At 48.2% G+C, this 21,877-nt stretch overlaps 1 protein-coding gene across 1 annotated transcript in view; it reads left to right on the forward strand.

Annotated features, from left to right (window-relative positions):
* ANKRD52 (ankyrin repeat domain 52) overlaps positions 1–20,742 on the forward strand; it is a 47,092-nt gene extending 26,350 nt beyond the window's left edge. Inside the window, exons 15-28 of the mRNA XM_058861073.1 lie at positions 1,411–1,479; positions 3,115–3,226; positions 4,420–4,491; positions 6,013–6,214; positions 8,049–8,136; positions 9,484–9,601; positions 11,850–12,069; positions 13,376–13,463; positions 13,945–14,028; positions 16,003–16,148; positions 16,242–16,324; positions 17,846–17,928; positions 18,080–18,171; positions 20,338–20,742. Coding sequence (XP_058717056.1) covers positions 1,411–1,479; positions 3,115–3,226; positions 4,420–4,491; positions 6,013–6,214; positions 8,049–8,136; positions 9,484–9,601; positions 11,850–12,069; positions 13,376–13,463; positions 13,945–14,028; positions 16,003–16,148; positions 16,242–16,324; positions 17,846–17,928; positions 18,080–18,171; positions 20,338–20,588 — 1,708 coding nt within the window. The 3' untranslated portion in view covers positions 20,589–20,742. The remainder of the gene's footprint in view (positions 1–1,410; positions 1,480–3,114; positions 3,227–4,419; positions 4,492–6,012; positions 6,215–8,048; positions 8,137–9,483; positions 9,602–11,849; positions 12,070–13,375; positions 13,464–13,944; positions 14,029–16,002; positions 16,149–16,241; positions 16,325–17,845; positions 17,929–18,079; positions 18,172–20,337) is intronic.
* The last annotated feature ends 1,135 nt before the right edge of the window (positions 20,743–21,877 follow it).

Below are 21,877 nucleotides of genomic sequence, written 5' to 3' on the forward strand. Positions count from 1 at the left end.
ACCAGCCCCAAGTGGCACTGGGGGCATTGTCACCAGCCCCAAGTGGCACTGGGGGCATTGTCACCAGCCCCAGGTGGCACTGCTGGCACTGGGAGGTGGCACTGTGGGCATTGTCACCAGCCCCAGGTGACACTGGGGGTGGCACTGTGGGCGTTGTCACCAGCCCCAGGTGACACTGGGGGTGGCACTGTGGGCATTGTCACCAGCCCCAGGTGGCACTGGGGGTGTCCCCATGGGTGCTGTCCCCAGTGGCCCTCTTGTCCCTGCTGTCCCTGTTGTCCCCATTGTCCCCATTGTCACCATTGTCCCTGCTGTTCCCAGTGTTCCCATTGTCACTGGTGTCCCTGGTGCTGTCCCTGGTGCTGTCCCTGGTGCTGTCCCTGCTGTCCTCAGTGCTGTCCCCCTTGTCACCGGTGTCCCCATTGTCCCCACTGTCACCAGTGTCCCTATTGTCCCTGGTGTCCCCAGTGTCCCCATTGTCCCCGATGTCCCCATTGTCCCCATTGTCACCGGTGTCCCCAGTGCTGTCCCCATTGTCCCCAGTGTCCCCATTGTCCCCAGTGTCCCCATTGTCACCGGTGTCCCCATTGTCCCCATTGTCCCCGGTGTCCCCCTTGTCCCCATTGTCACCGGTGTCCCCATTGTCCCCCTTGTCACCTGTGTCCCCGGTGCTGTCCCCGCTGTCCCCAGTGTCCCCGGTGCTGTCCCCATTGTCCCCCTTGTCACCGGTGTCCCCGGTGCTGTCCCTGGTGTCCCAGTGCTGTCCCCATTGTCCCCAGTGTCCCCATTGTCCCCATTGTCCCCATTGTCACCTGTGTCCCCATTGTCACCGGTGTCCCCACTGTCCCCATTGTCCCCGGTGTCCCCGGTGCTGTCCCCATTGTCCCCGGTGTCCCCATTGTCCCCATTGTCACCAGTGTCCCCATTGTCCCCATTGTCCCCATTGTCCCCGGTGCTGTCCCCCTTGTCCCCATTGTCACCGGTGTCCCCATTGTCCCCCTTGTCACCTGTGTCCCCGGTGCTGTCCCCGCTGTCCCCAGTGTCCCCGGTGCTGTCCCCATTGTCCCCCTTGTCACCGGTGTCCCCGGTGCTGTCCCTGGTGTCCCAGTGCTGTCCCCATTGTCCCCAGTGTCCCCATTGTCCCCATTGTCCCCATTGTCACCTGTGTCCCCATTGTCACCGGTGTCCCCACTGTCCCCATTGTCCCCGGTGTCCCCGGTGCTGTCCCCATTGTCCCCGGTGTCCCCATTGTCCCCATTGTCACCAGTGTCCCCATTGTCCCCATTGTCCCCATTGTCCCCGGTGCTGTCCCCCTTGTCCCCATTGTCACCGGTGTCCCCATTGTCCCCATTGTCACCGGTGTCCCCGGTGCTGTCCCCGTTGTCACGGGTGTCCCCGGTGCCGTTGCAGAGCAGAGACTCACTCGGGAGCCAGCGACGAGGAGCCCCTGAAGGAGTCCAGGCTGAAGGAGGCGTTTTTGTGAGTGCTCTGGGTGGGAACTTCCCGGGAATTCCCTGGGAATTAACTGGGAATTTTCCTGGGAATTTTCCTGGGAATTAACTGGGAATGTGATGGGAATGTGATGGGAACTTACTGGGAATTCACTGGAAATTAGCTGAGAATTTAATGGGAATTTACTGGGAATTTGATGGGAATATTGCTAGGAATTTTACTGGGAATTTGGTAGGAATTAACTGGGAATTTTGCTGGGAATTTGATGGCAGTTTTGCTGGGATTTTACTAGGAATTTGCTGAGAATTTGCTGGGAATTTACTGGGAATTTGATGGGAATATTGCTAGGAATTTTGCTGGGAATTTGGTAGGAATTTACTGGGAATTTGGTAGGAATTTACTGGGAATTTTGCTGGGAATTTGCTGGCAATTTTGCTGGGAATTTGCTGGCAATTAGCAATGAATTTTGCTGGGATTTTCCTGGAAATTCATTGAGAATTTGCTGGGAATTTCCCAGGAATTCCCTGGGAATTTTCCTGGGAATTAACTGGGAATGTGATGGGAATTTGATGGGAACTTACTGGGAATTCACTGGAAATTAGCTGAGAATTTAATGGGAATTTACTGGGAATTTGGTGGGAATATTGCTAGGAATTTTACTGGGAATTTGGTAGGAATTTACTGGGAATTTTGCTGGGAATTTGCTGGCAATTTTGCTGGGAATTTGCTGGCAATTAGCAATGAATTTTGCTGGGATTTTCCTGGAAATTCATTGAGAATTTGCTGGGAATTTCCCAGGAATTCCCTGGGAATTTCCCTGGGAATTAACTGGGAATGTGATGGGAAGGTGATGAGAACTTACTGGGAATTCACTGGAAATTAGCTGAGAATTTAATGGGAATTTACTGGGAATTTGATGGGAATATTGCTAGGAATTTTACTGGGAATTTGGTAGGAATTTACTGGGAATTTTGCTGGGAATTTGATGGCAGTTTTGCTGGGATTTTACTAGGAATTTGCTGAGAATTTGCTGGGAATTTACTGGGAATTTGATGGGAATATTGCTAGGAATTTTGATGGGAATTTGGTAGGAATTTACTGGGAATTTGGTAGGAATTTACTGGGAATTTTGCTGGGAATTTGCTGGCAATTTTGCTGGGAATTTGCTGGCAATTAGCAATGAATTTTGCTGGGATTTTCCTGGAAATTCATTGAGAATTTGCTGGGAATTTCCCAGGAATTCCCTGGGAATTTTCCTGGGAATTAACTGGGAATGTGATGGGAATTTGATGGGAACTTACTGGGAATTCACTGGAAATTAGCTGAGAATTTAATGGGAATTTACTGGGAATTTGGTAGGAATTTACTGGGAATCTTGCTGGGAATTTGCTGGCAATTTTGCTGGGATTTTGCTGTGACTTAACAAGGAATTTTGCTGGGAATTTCCTGGAAATTCATTGAGAATTTGCTGGGAATTTCCCAGGAATTTCCTGGGAATTCCTCTCTCTGGATCCCCAGCAGGAGGAACCATCTGCCGCCAATCCGGGCCAAGCCCGCCCCTCATTCCATCTGGGAGATTCCAGCACCTGCTCCGGGATTTGGGGGCTTTCCCTACGTTTTCCTGCCCTTTTCCATCATTTTTCCCCCTGTGTCCCGTTCCAGCTGTTTGGAATTCCTGCTGGATAACGGTGCTGACCCTTCCCTGCGGGACAAGCAGGGCTACACCGCCGTCCACTACGCGGCCGCCTACGGCAACAGGCAGAACCTGGAGCTGGTGAGCGGCTCCAGGGGCTGGGAGAGGGGGAAAATCACCCAGGAGAGAGGGAAAATCACCTGGGAGAGAGGGAAAATAACCCAGGAGAGAGGGAAAATCCACTGGGAGAGAGGGAAAATAACCCGGGAGAGAGGGAAAATAACCCAGGAGAGAGGGAAAATCCACTGGGAGAGAGGGAAAATCCACTGGGAAAGAGGGAAAATCACCCAGGAGAGAGGGAAAATAACCCAGGAGAGAGGGAAAATCCACTGGGAGAGAGGGAAAATCCACTAGGAAAGAGGGAAAATAACCCAGGAGAGAGGGAAAATAACCCAGGAGAGAGGGAAAATAACCCAGGAGAGAGGGAAAATCCCCTGGGAGAGAGGGAAAATAACCCAAGAAAAAAAATCACTGGGAAAGAGGGAAAATAACCCAGGAGAGAGGGAAAATCCCCTGGGAGAGAGGGAAAATAACCCAGGAGAGAGGGAAAATCCCCCAGGAGAGAGGGAAAATAACCCAGGAGAGAGGGAAAATGCCCCTGGAGAAAGGGAAAATTGCCCCAGAGAGAGGGAAAATCCCCGGGAGAGAGGGAAAATCATCCTGGGAGAGGGAAAATCACCTGGGAGAGAGGGAAAATAACCCAGGAGAGAGGGAAAATCCTCCAGGAGAGAGGGAAAATCCACTGGGAGAGAGGGAAAATCCACTGGGAGAGAGGGAAAATCCCCTGGGAAAGGGAAAATCCTCCAGGAGAGAGGGAAAATCCCTCAGGAGAGAGGGAAAATCTCCTTGGAAAGGGAAATCCTCCGGGAGAGAGGGAAAATCACCCGGGAGAGAGGGAAAATCCACTGGGAAAGGGAAAATCCAATGGGAGAGAGGGAAAATCCCCCTGGGAGAGAGGGAAAATCCACTGGGAGAGAGGGAAAATCCTCCAGGAAAGAGGGAAAATCCCTCAGGAGAGAGGGAAAATCCCTCAGGAAAGAGGGAAAATCACCCAGGAAAGAGGGAAAACCCCCAGGAAAAGAGAGAAAGTCCCCCCAAGAAAGAGGGAAATCTTGAACTGGAGAGAAAAATCAGATCTGTCAACCTGGAATAGAGAGAAAGGAGGGGAATAAGTCCAGAAAAATGGGATTTTGGGAGCTCCTCATCCCGAATTTTGGCTGTTTGGGGTGGGAGAGGCTCCGGGGGCGGCTCTGGAGTCGCTTTGGCCGTTGCAGCTCCTGGAGATGTCGTTCAACTGCCTGGAGGACGTGGAGAGCAGCGTCCCCGTCAGCCCTTTGCACTTAGCTGTGAGTGCCTGCAGGTCCTGCAAGGGCCTGGGGGGTCCCAGGAGGGTCCTGGAAGGGTCTTGGGAGGGTCCTGGAAGGGTTTCCAGAATGTTCTGGGCTCCTGCAGGTCCTGGAAGGGTTCTGGGGTTGTCCTTCGGTTCTTCCTGGGAGGTTCTTGGGGTGTTGGGAGGGTCCTGGAAGGGTTTTGGGGGTTCTGGAAGGGTTCTGGGGGTGTTGGGAGGGTCCTGGAAGGGTTCTAGGGGTGCTGGGAGGGTCCTGGGAAGGTCCTGGAAGGGTTCTGGAAGGGTTCTGGGGGTTCTGGAAGGGTTCTTGGGGTGTTGGGAGGGTCCTGGAAGGGTTCTGGGGGTTCTGGAAGGGTTCTCAGATGTTCTGGGAGGGTCCTGGAAAGGTTCTGGAGTTGTTCTGGGAAGGTTCTGGAAGGGTTCTGGGGGTCCTGAGAGGGTCCTGGAAGGGTTTCCAGAATGTTCTGGGCTCCTGCAGGTCCTGGAAGGGTTCTGGGGTTGTCCTGGGATTGTCTTCGGTTCTTCCTGGGAGGTTCTTGGGGTGTTGGGAGGGTCCTGGAAGGGTTCTTGGGGTTCTGGAAGGGTTCTGGGGGTGTTGGGAGGGTCCTGGAAGGGTTTTGGGGGTTCTGGAAGGGTTCTGGGGGTGCTGGGAGGGTCCTGGAAGGGCTCTGGGGGAGACATTTCTGGGAGGGTCATTTTTGAGTGCCTGGGGGACAGTTTTGGATGCCTGAGGGGCACTCTGGATGCCTGGGTGACATTTCTGGGTGCCCTGGGGACATTTTTGGATACCTGAAGGACCCTCTGGCTACCCAAAGGACACTCTGGGTACCCAAGGGACACTCTGGGTGCCTGGGTGACATTTTTGGATACCCAAGGGACACTCTGGGTGCCTGAGGGACATTTTTGGATACCTGGCTGTCCCTCTGGGTACCTGGGTGACCCTCTGGGTGCCTGAGTGACACTCTGGGTGCCTGGGGGACATTTCTGGATACCTGGGTGACCCTCTGTGTGCCTGGGTGACATTTTTGGACACCCGGGTGACCCTCTGGATGCCTGGGTGACATTTTTGGACACCTGGGTGACACTCTGTGTGCCTGAGGGACATTTTTGGACACCTGGGTGACCCTCTGGATGCCTGGGTGACATTTTTGGACACCTGGGTGACACTCTGTGTGCCTGGGTGACATTTTTGGATACCTGAGTGTCCCTCTGGGTACCCTGGGTGACCCTCTGGGTGCCTGGCTGTCCCTCTGGGTACCTGGGTGACACTCTGTGTGCCTGGGTGACCCTCTGGGTGCCTGGGGGACACTCTGTGTGCCTGGGTGACCCTCTGGATCCCTGGGTGACATTTTTGGATACCTGGCTGTCCCTCTGGGTACCTGGGTGACACTCTGGGTGCCTGGGTGACATTTTTGAACACCTGGGTGACCCTCTGGATGCCTGGCTGACATTTCTGGACACCTGTCTGTCCCTCTATCTGTCCCCTGGGTGTCCCATCCTGTCCCCACCGTGCCCACAGGCCTACAACGGTCACTGTGAAGCGCTGAAGGCGCTGGCCGAGACTCTGGTGAACCTGGACGTGCGGGACCACAAGGGCCGCACCGCGCTCTACCTGGCCACGGAGCGCGGCTCCAGCGAGTGCGTGCAGGTGCTCACCAGCCACGGCGCCTCCGCCCTGCTCAAGGAGAGGAAGAGGAAGTGGACGCCTCTCCACGCTGCAGGTGAGCCCCAGCCCGAAATTCGGGCTCAGCTCCTTCCTGTCCCTGCTCTGTGGTGTTCTGACTTCTCTTGTGCTGCTTTTCCTCGCCCGTTTTCTTTGTCCCGTTTGTCCTCATCCCTCTTTTCCTTTCCCCTGTTTTCCTTATCCATCTTCTCATCCCTCTTTTCTTTGTCCCTCTTTTCCTTGTTCCTCTTTATCCCATTTATCCTCATCCCTCTTTTCCTCATCCCTGTTTTCCTCATTCCTCTTTATCCCATTTATCCTCATCCCTCTTTTCCTTGTTCCTCTTTATCCCGTTTGTCCTCATCCCTCTTTTCCTTTCCCCTGTTTTCCTTATCCATCTTCTCATCCCTCTTTTCTTTGTCCCTCTTTTCCTTGTTCCTCTTTTCTTTATCCCATTTATCCTCATCCCTCTTTTCCTTATCCCATTTGTCCTCATCCTTCTTTTCCTTATCCCATTTGTCCTCGTCCCTCTTTTCCTTTCCTGTTTGCCTTATCCATCTTCTCATCCCTCTTTTCTTTGTCCCTCTTTTCCTCATCCCTCTTTTCCTTGTTCCTCTTTTCTTTATCCCATTTGTCCTCATCCTTCTTTCCCTCACCCCTGTTTTCCTTATCCCATTTGTCCTCATCCCTCTTTTCCTCATCCCTGTTTTCCTCATTCCTCTTTATCCCATTTGTCCTCGTCCCTCTTTTCCTTTCCTGTTTTCCTTGTCCATCTTCTCATCCCTCTTTTCCTCATTCCTCTTTTCCTCATCCCTCTTTTCTTTATCCCATTTATCCTCATCCCTCTTTTCCTTATCCCATTTGTCCTCATCCTTCTTTTCCTCACCCCTGTTTTCCTTATCCATCTTCTCATCCCTCTTTTCCTCGTCCCTGTTTTCCTCATTCCTCTTTATCCCATTTGTCCTCATCCCTCTTTTCCTTGTTCCTCTTTTCCTCACCCGTTTTCCTTATGCCGTTTGTCCTCATCCTTCTTTTCCTTCTTCCTCTTTTCCTTATCCCATTTGTCCTCATCCCTCTTTTCCTTTCCCCTGTTTTCCTTATTCCATTTGTCCTCATCCCTCTTTTCCTTATCCCATTTGTCCTCATCCCTCTTTTCCTTTCCCCTGTTTTCCTTATGCCATTTGTCCTTATCCCACTTTTTCTCATCCATCTTTTCCTTATCCCTCTTTTCCTCATTCCTCTTTTCTTTTTTTCTTTTCCTCATCCCTCTCTTCCTCATCCATCTTCTCCTCATCCCTCTTTTCCTTATCCCATTTGTCCTTACCCGTCTTTTCCTTGTCCCTCTTCTTCATCCCTCTTTTTCTCATCCCTCTTTTCCTCATCCTTCTCTTCCTCATCCCTTTTCCTTGTTCCTCTTTTTCTTATCCCTCTTTTCCTCGTCCCTTTTCCTCATCCTTCTTTTCTTCATCCCATTTATTCTCATCCCATTTATTCTCATCCCTCTTTTCCTCATCCCTCTTTTTTCATCCCTCTTTCCTTTGTTTCTCTTTTTTCATCCCTCATTTCCTCATCCCTTTTCCTCATCCTTTTTTTCCTCATCCCATTTTTCCTCATCCCTCATTTCCTCATCCCATTTTTCCTCATCCCATTTTTCCTCATCCCTCATTTCCTCCTCCCTCATTTCCTCATCCCTCATTTCCTCATCCCTCATTTCCTCATCCCTCATTTCCTCATCCCTCATTTCCTCATCCCTCATTTCCTCATCCTTCTTTTCTTCATCCCTCTTTTCTTTGTTTCTCTTTTTTCATCCCATTTATTCTCCTCCCTCTTTTCCTCCTCCCTCATTTCCTCCTCCCTCATTTCCTCCCCCATTTCCCGCTCCCCCTGTCCAGCTGCCAACGGGAACACGGATTCCCTGCACCTCCTGATCGACAGCGGCGAGCGGGCCGACATCACCGACGTCATGGACATCCACGGCCAGTGAGTGCCAGAGCCCCAGAGCCACTCTGGGATCGGGGAGGGAATTGGGATGGGGATTCCCAGGATGAGAGAAGGGCCAGGAGAGATCCCACAGCGAGCTCCAGCGCAGGCTGGAATTTGGGGTGCTCAGTGAGTGAGGTGGATTTGATACTGATAAAATAATCAGGGTGATGAGAGAAAATGCTTTAGAAGCGGCTTCTCCTCGCTCTTCCCAGCCCTTCCTCCTTGCCAAGGGAGCGGGGAGATGGAATGGGCTGTGCTGGGTTCATCCCACGTTCCCTGGGCAGGTTCCTGCTCAAATGTCTGATCCCAGAGGCATCAGCACCATTCCTGATTGTCCCTCACCATGATTCCTGATTGTCCCTCACCATTCCTGATTGTCCCTCACCATGATTCCTGATTGTACCTCACCATTCCAAATTATCCCTCACCACCATTCCAAATTATCCCTCACCATTCCAAATTATCCATCACCACCATTCCTGATTATCCCTCACCATTCCCAATTATCCCTCACCACCATTCCTGATTGTACCTCACCATTCCCAATTATCCCTCACCACCATTCCCAATTATCCCTCACCACCATTCCTGATTGTTCTTCACCACCATTCCTGATTATCCCTCACCATGATTCCTGATTATCCCTCACCATTCCAAATTATCCCTCACCACCATTCCTGATTGTTCTTCACCACCATTCCCAGTTATCCCTCACCATTCCCAATTATCCCTCACCACCATTCCTGATTGTCCCTCACCACCCTTCCTGATTGTCCCTCACCATGATTCCTGATTATCCCTCACCATTCCCAATTATCCCTCACCACCATTCCCAATTATCCCTCACCACCATTCCTGATTATCCCTCACCATTCCAAATTATCCCTCACCACCATTCCCAATTATCCCTCACCACCATTCCTGATTATCCCTCACCATTCCCAATTATCCCTCACCACCATTCCCAATTATCCCTCACCACCATTCCTGATTATCCCTCACCATTCCAAATTATCCCTCACCACCATTCCTGATTGTTTTTCACCACCATTCCCAATTATCCCTCACCACCATTCCTATTCCCAATTATCCCTCACCATTCCCAATTATCCCTCACCATTCCCAATTATCCCTCACCATTCCCGATTATCCCTCGCCATTCCTGTGTCGGCCGATCCCGATTACCCCAGAAGCAGAACCACAACCCCAACCAGCCGCAGTTTCCTCTGCTGGCCCAGGGGCTGACGCTTCCAGCCGCTCCCGGCACCTTCCCAGGCTGTTCCTGGCAGCAGCATTCCCGGGGAATCCTGGAATTCTGCAGCCAGCCCCTTTTCCCGGCGGCAGGACCCCGCTGATGCTGGCCATCATGAACGGCCACGTGGACTGCGTCCACCTCCTGCTGGAGAAGGGATCCACGGCCGACGCCGCCGACAAGAGGGGCCGCACCGCGCTGCACCGAGGGGTGAGGAGACAAAAAAAACCCAAATTTCCCTTCTGGAGATGTGGAATTAGGGGGAAAAAATGGGAAAAAAGGCTAAAAATGTGCTGTTGTGTTGGATAGCATTCTCGTTTAATAGGGAAGTAGGATAAGGTTTATTTTCACGTCTGAAATTTAATTTTTTGAGGGTGCAGCTCTCACTGCTTTGTTTTGGTTGATGTCCTGGTTTAGAGCAAATTTGGGATAGAACTTCCAAATAGGGGTCCCCCCCAGAAAAGCAAATTCAAGCAGCCCCTCACAGTTTGGTCATTTTACTAGAGGTGCTTTGTGTCTCTTTTTAGATATTATTTGTGGGGTTTTTTGGTTTTTTAGTGATTTGGGATAGTTTTTTATAGGTGCTTAGGTTGTGTAAACAACCTTTCTGTAGGTTATTACAGCCTTAGAATTGTTTCTTACAGCCTTAGAATTGTTTCTTGCAGTCTTAGAATTGTTTCTTATGAGAAATGAGCTGTTTTCCGCTCTTAGGAATTTCATTCCTATAAAAGCTGGTAATTCCTTAGGTGATTAAGTTATAATTTAGTCTGTGAGGCTGTCCTGGTTTAGGACAAATTTGGGAAGAGGCCTCCACATGAGGTCCCTCCAGAAATCAAATCAAACTGGTTGGGGAAAAGATTTCCTGGGAGAAAAGTGGAAAAAATCCGTTTATTTAACAAGCATTAAATTTAAAATTAAAATTAAAATAAAATTAAATTTTATTAATTAAAAAATTAATATTAATAATTATTAATTAAGTAATAATATTAATAATAATACCTCTCTCAGTTCTGAGGAGATGGCAAATATTGGATAAGAGGAAAAGGCTTTTCATGGAAAATATGGATAAATAATTAAATTATGAATTTAAAATTATAATGTATTTAAAACATAAAATAATATATAAATACTATTTATTGTTATCTTTTATTTATAATATACTAATATATTTAATGAATATAATAATATTAAAAATATTCTATATAATATAAATTTGATTATGTTTATTTTTTATTATTTATAAGAAAACAAATATGTATTATTCATATTATATTTATTATTTATTATTTATCGTTAACATTTTATTAATTATTTTTATGCATTTTTATTTTTTATATTTTCTTATTTATATTCTTCATAAATATTATTTTTATTTTTTTTATTATTTATATAATAGTTATATATTCTGTCTTCTTATTTATATATATATATATTCTATTTTCTTATTTATATAATAAATGTTATATATGTTAATATAATTTTTTATAATTTTAATATGTTTATATAATATTTAATATAAATGCTATAAAATAGTATTATGACTTATATAATATTTAATATAAATTCTATAAGATAGGATTATTACTTACATAATATTTAATATATAAATAACATAAAATAGTATTATTATTTATATAATATTTAATATAAATAACATAAAATAGTATTATTATTTACATAACTTTTAATATAAATAACATAAAATAGTATTATTATTTATATAACATTTAATATAAATAACATAAAATAGTATTATTATTTATATAACATTTAATATAAATAACATAAAATAGTATTATTATTTATATAACATTTAATATAAATAACATAAAATAGTATTATTATTTATATAATATTTAATATAAATAACATAAAATAGTATTATTATTTATATAACATTTAATATAAATAACATAAAATAGTATTATTATTTATATAGCATTTAATATAAATAACATAAAATAGTATTATTATTTATATAACATTTAATATAAATAACATAAAATAGTATTATTATTTATATAGCATTTAATATAAATAACATAAAATAGTATTATTATTTATATAATGTTTAATATAAGTAACATAAAATAGTATTATTATTTATATAGCATTTAATATAAATAACATAAAATAGTATTATTATTTATATAACATTTTATATAAATAACATAAAATAGTATTATTATTTATATAATGTTTAATATAAATAACATAAAATAGTATTATTATTTATATAACATTTAATATAAATAACATAAAATAGTATTATTATTTATATAACATTTAATATAAATAACAAAAAATGACAAAGCGGAGTCCCCATCCCTGGATGTGTTTATAAAAAGCCTGGATGTGCAGAGGTTTGGTCGAGGTGTCGGGGCTGCACTCCATGACTCCATGGCTGCACTCGAGGGTCTGTTCCGAGGCGGTAATTCCCTGAATTCCATGGCTGCAGGCCGTGACAGGCTGTGAGGATTGCCTGGCTGCTCTGCTGGACCACGATGCCTTCGTCCTGTGCCGGGATTTCAAGGGCCGGACCCCGATCCACTTCGCCTCGGCCTGCGGCCACCTGGAGGTGCTGCGGACGCTGCTGCAGGCCGCGCTCTCCACGGACCCGCTGGACTCGGTGGTGGACTACAGCGGCTACTCACCCATGCACTGGGCTTCTTACAGTGGTGAGAGCCTCCCTCCTCTTCCTCATCCTGATCCTCGCCTCCCGCGCTTCTGCTGCTGGGAAAGACGGCAGGAATCGCTTCGCTCCCCCCTGCCAGGCTCCTGAGGGAAGAGGGAGGTTTTAAAATGGGAAAGGAGATGGGTTTTAGGGTGGCTGCGGGGCTGGGAGGCCTTCAGGGCGTGTGTGGGGTTAAAAACCTCCTCAGGCTGCTGCCAGCGGGGAAATGGATCCTCTGGGAAGGGTTGGATGCTTCTTTTGGGCCTCGGGATTTTTGGGAAGCTCTTTTGTCCCGCTGAGGCCCCTCCAGCGTTGGGTGCAGCTCTGGGCTGCTGGAAATGTGAGGGGAAAAAAAGGGTGGGAGACATGAGGGGAGGAAACAGCAGGAAAGGTGAGGGGAAAAGGGTGGGAAACGTGAGGGGAGAAAAGAGACGGAAACGTGAGGGGAGAAAAAGGGCGGGAAACGTGAGGGGAGAAAAGGGCGGGAAACGTGAGGGGAGAAAAGAGCGGGAAACGTGAGGGGAGAAAAAGGGCGGGAAACGTGAGGGGAGAAAAGAGCGGGAAACGTGAGGGGAGAAAAAGGGCAGGAAACGTGAGGGGAGAAAAGGGCGGGAAACGTGAGGGGAGAAAAAGGGCGGGAAACGTGAGGGGAGAAAAAGGGCGGGAAACGTGAGGCCACAGAGACATTGAGGGGCTGGAGATGGGAATGGAGCTGGGGAAGGGCTGGAGCAGCAGGAGAAGGCTCTGGAGAAGTCCTGAGGGGGCTGGGAAAGGGCTGGGCCTGGAGAAAAGGAGGCTCAGGAGGGATCTTTTCACCCCACACCTCCCTGACGGGAGAGTGGGGCCGGCTGGGGCCGGGCTCTGCTCCCCGGGAACACCGGCATGAGAAGGAACAGCCCCAGATTCCTCCAGGAGAGGTTCAGGATGGACAGCAGGAGGAATTTTCCCATGGAAAAGGCTGTCAGGCTTTGGAGCTGCCCAGTGAGGTTTGGAGTCCCCATCCCTGGAGGTGCCCGAGGAAGGATTTTGGAAGCAGCAAGCGAGGGATGGGGAAGGGGATGGGAAGGATTTGGGGAGCAGCCAGTGAGGGATGGGAATGATTTAGGAGGCACCAGGAAATGGGAAGGATTTGGGAATTACCAAGCAAGGGATTGGTTTGGAGTCTCCGTCTCTGGAGGTGTCCAGGACGTGGCACTCAGGGCTGGGGATCGTTCCCAGCTTGGACTCGATGCTCTGGGAGGGTTTTCCCAACCTCTGGGATTCTGTGATTCAGTGGGAAAACTGCTCCAAGCCTGTCCCTCTCTCCTCAGGGCACGAAGATTGTCTTGAATTGTTACTTGAACACAACCCGTTTGCGTACCTTGAAGGAAACCCCTTTACTCCATTGCACTGTGCAGTGTAAGTGACACACCAAAAACAATTCCAGTCCTGGGGGGCCCTGAAAAGGGAGTTTTACCCCAGAAATTCCAGGTCTTGGAGCCTCTGGGATGTGCTGAAAGGGGAATTTTACCCCAAAAATAATTCCAACAATTCCAGGCCTTGGAACCTCTGGGATGTGCTAAAAGGGGAATTTTACCCCAGAAATAATTCCAGGCCTTGGAGCCTCTGAAGGAGGAGTTTTATCCCAAATAACTCAAGGCCTTGGAGCCCCTGGAATGTGCTGAAAGGGGATTTTTACCACAGAAATTCCAGGCTTTGGAACCTTTGGGATGTGCCGAAAGGGGAGTTTTACCCCCAAAATAATTCCAGGCCTTGAAGCCTCTGAAAGGGATGTTTTCCCCAAAAAATAACTGAAAGCCTTGGAGCCCCTGGATGTTCTGCTGTCAGCCCAGACCTGCCCAGCCCTTTCCTAACTTCCCTTCTCCTCCTGTTCCCGCAGAATTAACAACCAGGACGGCACTGCTGAAATGCTGGTGGAAGCATTAGGTGCCAAGATTGTTAATAGCAGAGATGCCAAAGGAAGGTGAGCATGGCTCTGGACAGAGTTAAAGGAATAAAACAGGGATTTATTAAAAAAACCTTGGGCAAGAGTGAGCCCGGAGTTTTCACACTTTGATAGGTTTTGGTGCATTTCCAAATTCAAAATTCCATTTCCATACTGGGGGGAATGGTGCAATTACAGCTCCGGGTGGTGGAGTCCCATCCTCCCAGTTTGCTCTCCTCAATTCCACTTTAATAATTCCAGGCCTTGGAGCCCCTGGGATGTGCTGAAAGAGGAGTTTTACCCCAAAAAATAACTCCAGCAATTCCAATCCTTGGAGGCTCTGGGATGTGCTGAAAGGGGATTTTTACCCCAAAAATAATTCCAGCAATCCTTGGAGGCTCTGGGATGTGCTAAAAGGGGATTTTTACCCCAAAAATAATTCAAATCCTTGAAGCCCCTGGGATGTGCTGAAAGGGAATTGTTACCCCAAAAATAATTCCAGAAGTTCTAATCCTTGAAACCTCTGGGATGTGCTGAAAGAGGAGTTTTACCCCAAAAATAATTCCAGAAATTCCAATCCTTGGAGGCTCTGGGATGTGCTAAGAGGGGATTTTTACCCCAAAAATAATTCCAGGCCTTGAAGCCCCTGGGATGTGCTAAAAGTGGTGTTTTACCCCCAGAATAATTCCAATTCTTGGAGGCTCTGGGATGTGCTAAAAGGGGATTTTTACCCCAAAAATAACTCCAGCAATTCCAATCCTTGGAGGCTCTGGGATGTTCTAAAAGGGGATTTTTACCCCAAAAATAATTCCAATCCTTGAAGCCCCTGGGATGTGCTGAAAGGGAATTGTTACCCCAAAAATAATACCAGAAATTCTAATCCTTGAAACCTCTGGGATGTGCTGAAAGGGGTGTTTTACCCCAAAAATAATTCCAGCAATCCTTGGAGGCTCTGGGATGTGCTAAGAGGGGATTTTTACCCCAAAAATAATTCCAATACTTGAAGCCCCTGGGATGTTCTAAAAGGGGATTTTTACCCCAAAAATAATTCCAATCCTTGAAGCCCCTGGGATGTGCTGAAAGGGAATTGTTACCCCAAAAATAATACCAGAAATTCTAATCCTTGAAACCTCTGGGATGTGCTGAAAGATGTGTTTTACCCCAAAAATAATTCCAGCAATCCTTGGAGGCTCTGGGATGTGCTAAAAGGGGATTTTTACCCCAAAAATAATTCCAACAATCCTTGGAGGCTCTGGGATGTGCTGAGAGGGAATTGTTACCCCAAAAATAATTCCAGAAGTTCTAATCCTTGAAACCTCTGGGATGTGCTGAAAGTGGTGTTTTACCCCAAAAATAATTCCAATTCCTGGAGGCTCTGGGATGTGCTGAAAGAGGAGTTTTACTTCAAAAATAATTCCAGAAATTCTAATCCTTGAAACCTCTGGGATGTTCTGAAAGGGGATTTTTACCCCAAAAATAATTCCAACAATTCCAGGCCTTGAAGCCCCTGGGATGTGCTGAAAGAGGAGTTTTACCCCCAAAATAATTCTAATCCTTGAAGTCTCTGGGATGTGCTAAAAGGGGATTTTTACCCCAAAAATAATTCCAATCCTTGAAGCCCCTGGGATGTGCTGAAAGGGAATTGTTACCCCAAAAATAATTCCAGAAATTCTAATCCTTGAAACCTCTGGGATGTGCTAAAAGTGGTGTTTTACCCCCAAAATAATTCCAACAATCCTTGGAGGCTCTGGGATGTTCTAAAAGTGGATTTTTACCCCCAAAAACCAATGTTAAACATTTTTAACAGCGTTTAACAGCTCCGTGTTTAACCCAGCGTTTCTCACCAGTTTTTAACCCCAGCGCTAAATCACCGCTCGCGCTTCACACGAATTTAGACTTAACCACCAATGCAAAATCAGGGAAACACAAAATCGAGGAACCCCAGAGAGCATTTCCCTGCTGCTGACCCCAGCCCTGGCTGGGTTGTTTTTGGTTTATTTTTGGCCTCCCCAGGACACCCCTTCACGCTGCTGCCTTCGCAGACAACGTCCATGGTTTACAGCTGCTGCTGCGCCACCAGGCCGAGGTGGACACCCCGGACAAGCTGGGCAGGACCCCCCTGATGGTGGCTTCGGAGAACGGGCACACGGCAGCAGTGGGTGGGTGACACGGGGACACAGCTCTGCTCCTCACCTGGGGGTGTTTGCAGCCTCTTCCTCACCTCCTCCTCCTCCTCCTCCTCCTCCTTGCAGAGTTCCTGCTGTTCCAAGCGAAAGCGAATATTACTGTGCTGGATGTCAACAAGAACACAGCTCTTCACCTGGCCTGCAGCAAGGTGGGGACAGGGTTAGGGTTGGTTTTACCCCCAAATAACTCCAGGTCTTGGAAACTGAAAGGGTTTTTTTTTTACCCCAGAAATTCCAGGCTTTGGAATCATTAGGATGTGCTGAAAGAGGAGTTTTACCCCAAAAATAATTCTAGTAATTCCAGGTCTTGGAAACTCTGGGATGTGCTGAAGGGGTTTTTTTACCCCAGAAATTCCAGGCTTTGGAATCTCTGGGATGTGCTGAAAGAGGAGTTTTACCCCAAAAATAATTCTAGCAATTCCATGCCCTGGAACCTCTGGGATGTGCTGAAAGGGGTTTTATAACCCAGAAATTCCAGGCTTTGGAATCATTGGGATGTGCTGAAAGAGGAGTTTTACCCCAAAAATAATTAATGTAATTCCAGGTCTTTGAATCTCTGGGATGTGCTGAAAGGGGTTTTTTTTACCCCAGAAATTCCAGGTCTTGGAAACTCTGGGATGTGCTGAAAGGGGTTTTATAACCCAGAAATTCCAGGCTTTGTAACCTCTGGGATGTGCTGAAAGGTTTTTTTTTTACCCCAGAAATTCCAGGCTTTGGAATCTCTGGGATGTGCTGAAAGAGGAGTTTTACCCCAAAAATAATTCTAGTAATTCCAGGTCTTGGAACCTCTGGGATGTGCTGAAAGGGTTTTTTTTTACCCCAGAAATTCCAGGCTTTGGAATCATTGGGATGTGCTGAAAGGGAAATTTTACCCCAAAAATAATTCTAGCAATTCCAGGTCTTGGAACCTCTGGGATGTGCTGAAAGGGAAGTTTTACCCCAAAAATAATTCCAACTATTCCAGGCCATGGAGCCCCTGGAAGGGGAGTTTTACCCCAGAAATCCCAGGCCTTGGAACCCCTGGGATGTTTTACCCCAGAAATTCTGGGCTGGGTGGCAGCTCCAGGTGTCCCCTGGGCAGTTTTGTCCCTCTGTGCTTTTCCTGGGGAGCTCCTCTCTGAATTTCCAGGCTCATTTCCATGCCTGGCTGGGTTGGACGGGGCTGGGAGCAGCCTGGGGTGGTGGGAGGTGATGGGGATGAGTTTGTGGGACAGCCTGGATGAAGGGAAAGCTCCAGGGAGAACTTCCAGTGCCCAGAGGAGCTCCAGGAAATCTGGAGAGTGACTTTGGAGCGAGTGATGGGACAGCTGGGAATGACCACAGTGACACAAGGCAGGGTTAGGTGGGATTTTGGGAAGAAATTCCTCGCTGTGAGGGCGGGGAGACCCTGGAATTGATTTCCCAGAGGTTTCCCCATCCCTGGAAATGTCCAAGGCCAGCTTGGCCGTGGTTTGGAGCAGCCTGGGCTGGTGGCAGAGGGGATTTTTATGGTCACTCCCAAGCCGAGCCCTGCGGTCACTTTGTCCACGCCAAAGCGGGAAAGGTGGAGGGACAACCCCTGCCAAGGTGACCTGTGGGAGGAGGACAGGTGCAGGGAACGATTCCACATCCACATTCCCTGGGACCAGGCCTCTCCCCAGCCCCCTGAACCCCCCCTGTCTCCTCCCCAGGGCCATGAAAAGTGTGCCTTGTTGATCCTGGGGGAAACCCAAGACCTTGGCCTTATCAATGCAAGTAACAGTGCTCTGCAGATGTGAGTATTCCCACAGCCGCGGGGGGAAATGTGGGAACGGGCGAGCTCGGGGGCAGCTGAGCTCGGGCCTGCCCTTGAATCCTCTCCAAGGTTTTGTCATGGGGTGTTCCCCGGGTTTTTTGGGGTTCTGATGGCGTTTCCCCCCCGGCAGGCCGCTGCACATCGCGGCACGGAACGGCCTGGCCGCCGTGGTGCAGGCGCTGCTCAGCCGAGGGGCCACCGTGCTGGCTGTGGATGAAGAAGGTGCGTGTTTTCCCAGGATTGCAGCGTTCCTGGGAAGTGCCCAGAGCCCGGGAAATGCTCACCCAAAACATCCTCCTTACCCGAAGCTTCCATTCCCAAATCATCCCCTCCCAAAAAAATTCCATTCCCAAATGATCCCTTCCCAAAAGCTTCCATTCCCAAATCATCCCCTCCCCAAAAACTTCCATTCCCAAATCATCCCCTCCCAAAAAAACTCCCATGCCCTGTTCATCCCTTCCCAAAAAAACTTTCATTCCCAAATCATCCCTTCCCCAAAACTTCCATTCCCAGTTCATCCCCTCCTCAAAAAAACTTCATTCCCAGTTCATCCCCTCCTCAAAAAAACTTCCATTCCCAAATCATCCCCTTTCCAAAAAATCCATTCCCAGTTCATCCCTTCCCAAAAAAACTTCCATTCCCAAATCATCCCCTCCCCAAAAAACTTTCATTCCCAAATCATCCCCTCCCAAAAAAATTCCATTCCCAGTTGATCCCTTCCCAAAAAAACTTTAATTCCCAAATCATCCCCTCCCAAAAAACTTCCATTCCGAGTTCATCCCCTCCTCAAAAAAACTTCCATTCCCAAATCATCCCCTCCCAAAAAAACTCCCATTCCCAGTTCATCCCTTCCCAAAAAAACTTTCATTCCCAAATCATCCCTTCCCCAAAACTTCCATTCCCAGTTCATCCCCTCCTCAAAAAAACTTCCATTCCCAAATCATCCCCTCCCAAAAATGTCCATTCCCAAATCATCCCCTCCCAAAAAACTTCCATTCCCAGTTCATCCCCTTCCCAAAAACTTTCATTCCCAAATCATCCCCTCCCCAAAAAATCCATTCCCAAATCATCCCTTCCCCAAAACTTCCATTCCCAGTTCATCCCCTCCCAAAAAAACTTCCATTCCAAATTAATCTCCTCCCAAAAAAACTTCCTCCCAAAAAAACTTCCCACCCCAATAATCCCACCCCACACCCCAATAATCCCACCCCACACCCCAATAATACCATTCCACACCCCAATCCCACCCCACAATCCCACCTCAATCCCACCCCAAACCCAATCCCACCCCAGTAATCCCACCCTACACCCCAATAATCAACCCCATACCCCAATCCCACCCCAATAATCCCACCCTACACCCCAGTAATACCATTCCACACCCCAGTAATCCCACGGCACAATCCCACCCCAATCCACACCCCAATAATCCCACCCCACACCCCAATAATCCCACCCTACACCCCAGTAATACCATTCCACACCCCAGTAATCCCATGGCACAATCCCACCCCACACCCCAATAATCCCATCCCACTAATCCCACCCCACACCCCAGTAATCCCACCCGACACTCCAATAATCCCACCCCACACCCCAATCCCACCCCAATAATCCCATCCCACCCCACACCCCAATAATCCCACCCCACACCCCAATAATCCCACCCCACACCCCAATCCCACCCCAATAATCCCATCCCACCCCACAATCCCACCCCAATAATCCCACCCCACACCCCAATAATCCCATCCCACACCCCAATCCCACCCCACAATCCCACCCCACACCCCAATAATCCCACCCCACACCCCAGTAATACCATTCCACACCCCAATCCCACCCCAATAATCCCACCCCACACCCCAATAATCCCATCCCACACCCCAATCCCACCCCACAATCCCACCCCAATCCCACCCCACACCCCAATAATCCCATCCCACACCCCAATCCCACCCCACAATCCCACCCCAATCCCACCCCACACCCCAATAATCCCACCCCACACCCCAGTAATACCATTCCACACCCCAATAATCCCACCCCACACCCCAATAATCCCACCCCACACTCCAATAATCCCACCCCACACCCCAGTAATACCATTCCACACCCCAATAATCCCACCCCGCACCCCAATAATCCCACCCCACACTCCAATAATCCCACCCCACACCCCAGTAATACCATTCCACACCCCAATCCCACCCCAATAATCCCACCCCACACCCCAATAATCCCACCCCACACCCCAATAATCCCATCCCACACCCCAATAATCCCATTCCACACCCCAGTCCCACCCCACAATTCCACCCCAACCCCACCCCAATAATCCCACCAACCCCCCCCCAATAACCCCTCCATCCCCTCCCCCCTCTTCAGGTCACACCCCAGCTCTGGCCTGTGCCCCCAACAAGGACGTGGCCGACTGCCTGGCACTTATCCTCTCCACCATGAAGCCTTTCCCCCCCAAGGACGCCATCGGCTCCTTCAGCTTCAACCTCCTCAAGAACTGCGGCATCGCGGCCAAGGCGGCGGCGGCGGCGTGCGGGGCCCTCCCCAACGGCTCCTCCTGCCCCTACTCCAAGGAGCGCCACAACGCCCTGGGCCTGGACGGCTGCTACTCGGAGTAGCCCCCCCCGGTGACCCGCTAGCGCGTTCTATTTATTTAGGAATCCTATAAATATTGGGCACTTTGAAGGAGAACAAGACTGGGAGGGCTCTGCGGGGACACAGCGGGGGGGGGTGAAGCCAAGAGTTCTGGAGCTTTCCGCGCCCGGCGCGTTCCCCATCCTCCCTGCCCTGGGAGGGGCAGGATTTGGCCTGGCACGGGGCAGGTGCTGCTGGATTTTTCCCTTTGGGGTTGGTTGGAGCCGTTTCCTTCCCGGAATTTTTGTTTCCTTCCCAGAGTTTTGTTTCGTTCCCGGCATTTCTGTCCCAGCGTTTCCTTCCCGTCGTTTCTGTTTCATTCCCTGTGTTTTTGTTTCATTCCCTGTGGTTTTGTTTCATTCCCTGTGTTTTTGTTTCATTCCCAGTGTTTCCTTCCCAGAGTTTTGTTTCATTCCCAGCATTTTTGTTTCCTTCCCGGCGTTTTTGTTTCATTCTCGGCATTTCTGTCCCAGTGTTTCCTTCCCTGTGTTTCTGTTTCATTCCCTGTGTTTCTGTTTCATTCCCTGTGTTTCTGTTTCATTCCCTGTGTTTCTGTTTCATTCCCTGTGTTTCTGTTTCATTCCCTGTGTTTCTGTTTCATTCCCAGTGTTTCTGTTTCATTCCTGGTGTTTTTGTTTCATTCCCAGTGTTTCCTTCCCAGAGTTTTATTTCATTCCCTGTGTTTTTGTTTCATTCCCAGAGTTTTGTTTCCTCCCCGTTTCTGTTTCATTCCCAGCGTTTCTCTTTCCTTCCCGGTGTTTCTGTTTCATTCCCAGCATTTTTGTTTCATTCCCAGTGTTTCCTTCCCAGAGTTTTGTTTCCTCCCCGTTTCTGTTTCATTCCCAGCATTTCTGTTTCATTCCCAGTGTTTCTGTCTCATTCCCAGCATTTCTGTTTCATTCCTGGTGTTTCTGTTTCATTCCCAGTGTTTCTGTTTCATTCCCAGCATTTTTGTTTCATTCCCAGTGTTTCCTTCCCAGAGTTTTGTTTCCTTTCTGGCATTTTTTCTTTCATTCCTGTCTTTTCCTTCCTGGTGTTTCTGTTTCCTTCCCAACATTTTTGTTTCATCCCCAGCGTTTTTGTTTCCTTCCTGGTGTTTTTGTTTCATTCCCAGTGTTTTTGTTTCATTCCTGTCTTTTTTGTTTCCTTCCTGATGTTTTTGTTTCATTCTCAGTGGTTTTGTTTCCTTCCCAATGTTTCTGTTTCATTCCCAGCATTTTTGTCTCATTCCCGGTGTTTTTTGTCCCATTCCCAGCAGTTTTGTCTCATTCCC

The sequence above is a fragment of the Poecile atricapillus genome, chromosome 35, assembly GCF_030490865.1.
Source record: "Poecile atricapillus isolate bPoeAtr1 chromosome 35, bPoeAtr1.hap1, whole genome shotgun sequence".
NCBI lineage: Eukaryota > Metazoa > Chordata > Aves > Passeriformes > Paridae > Poecile > Poecile atricapillus.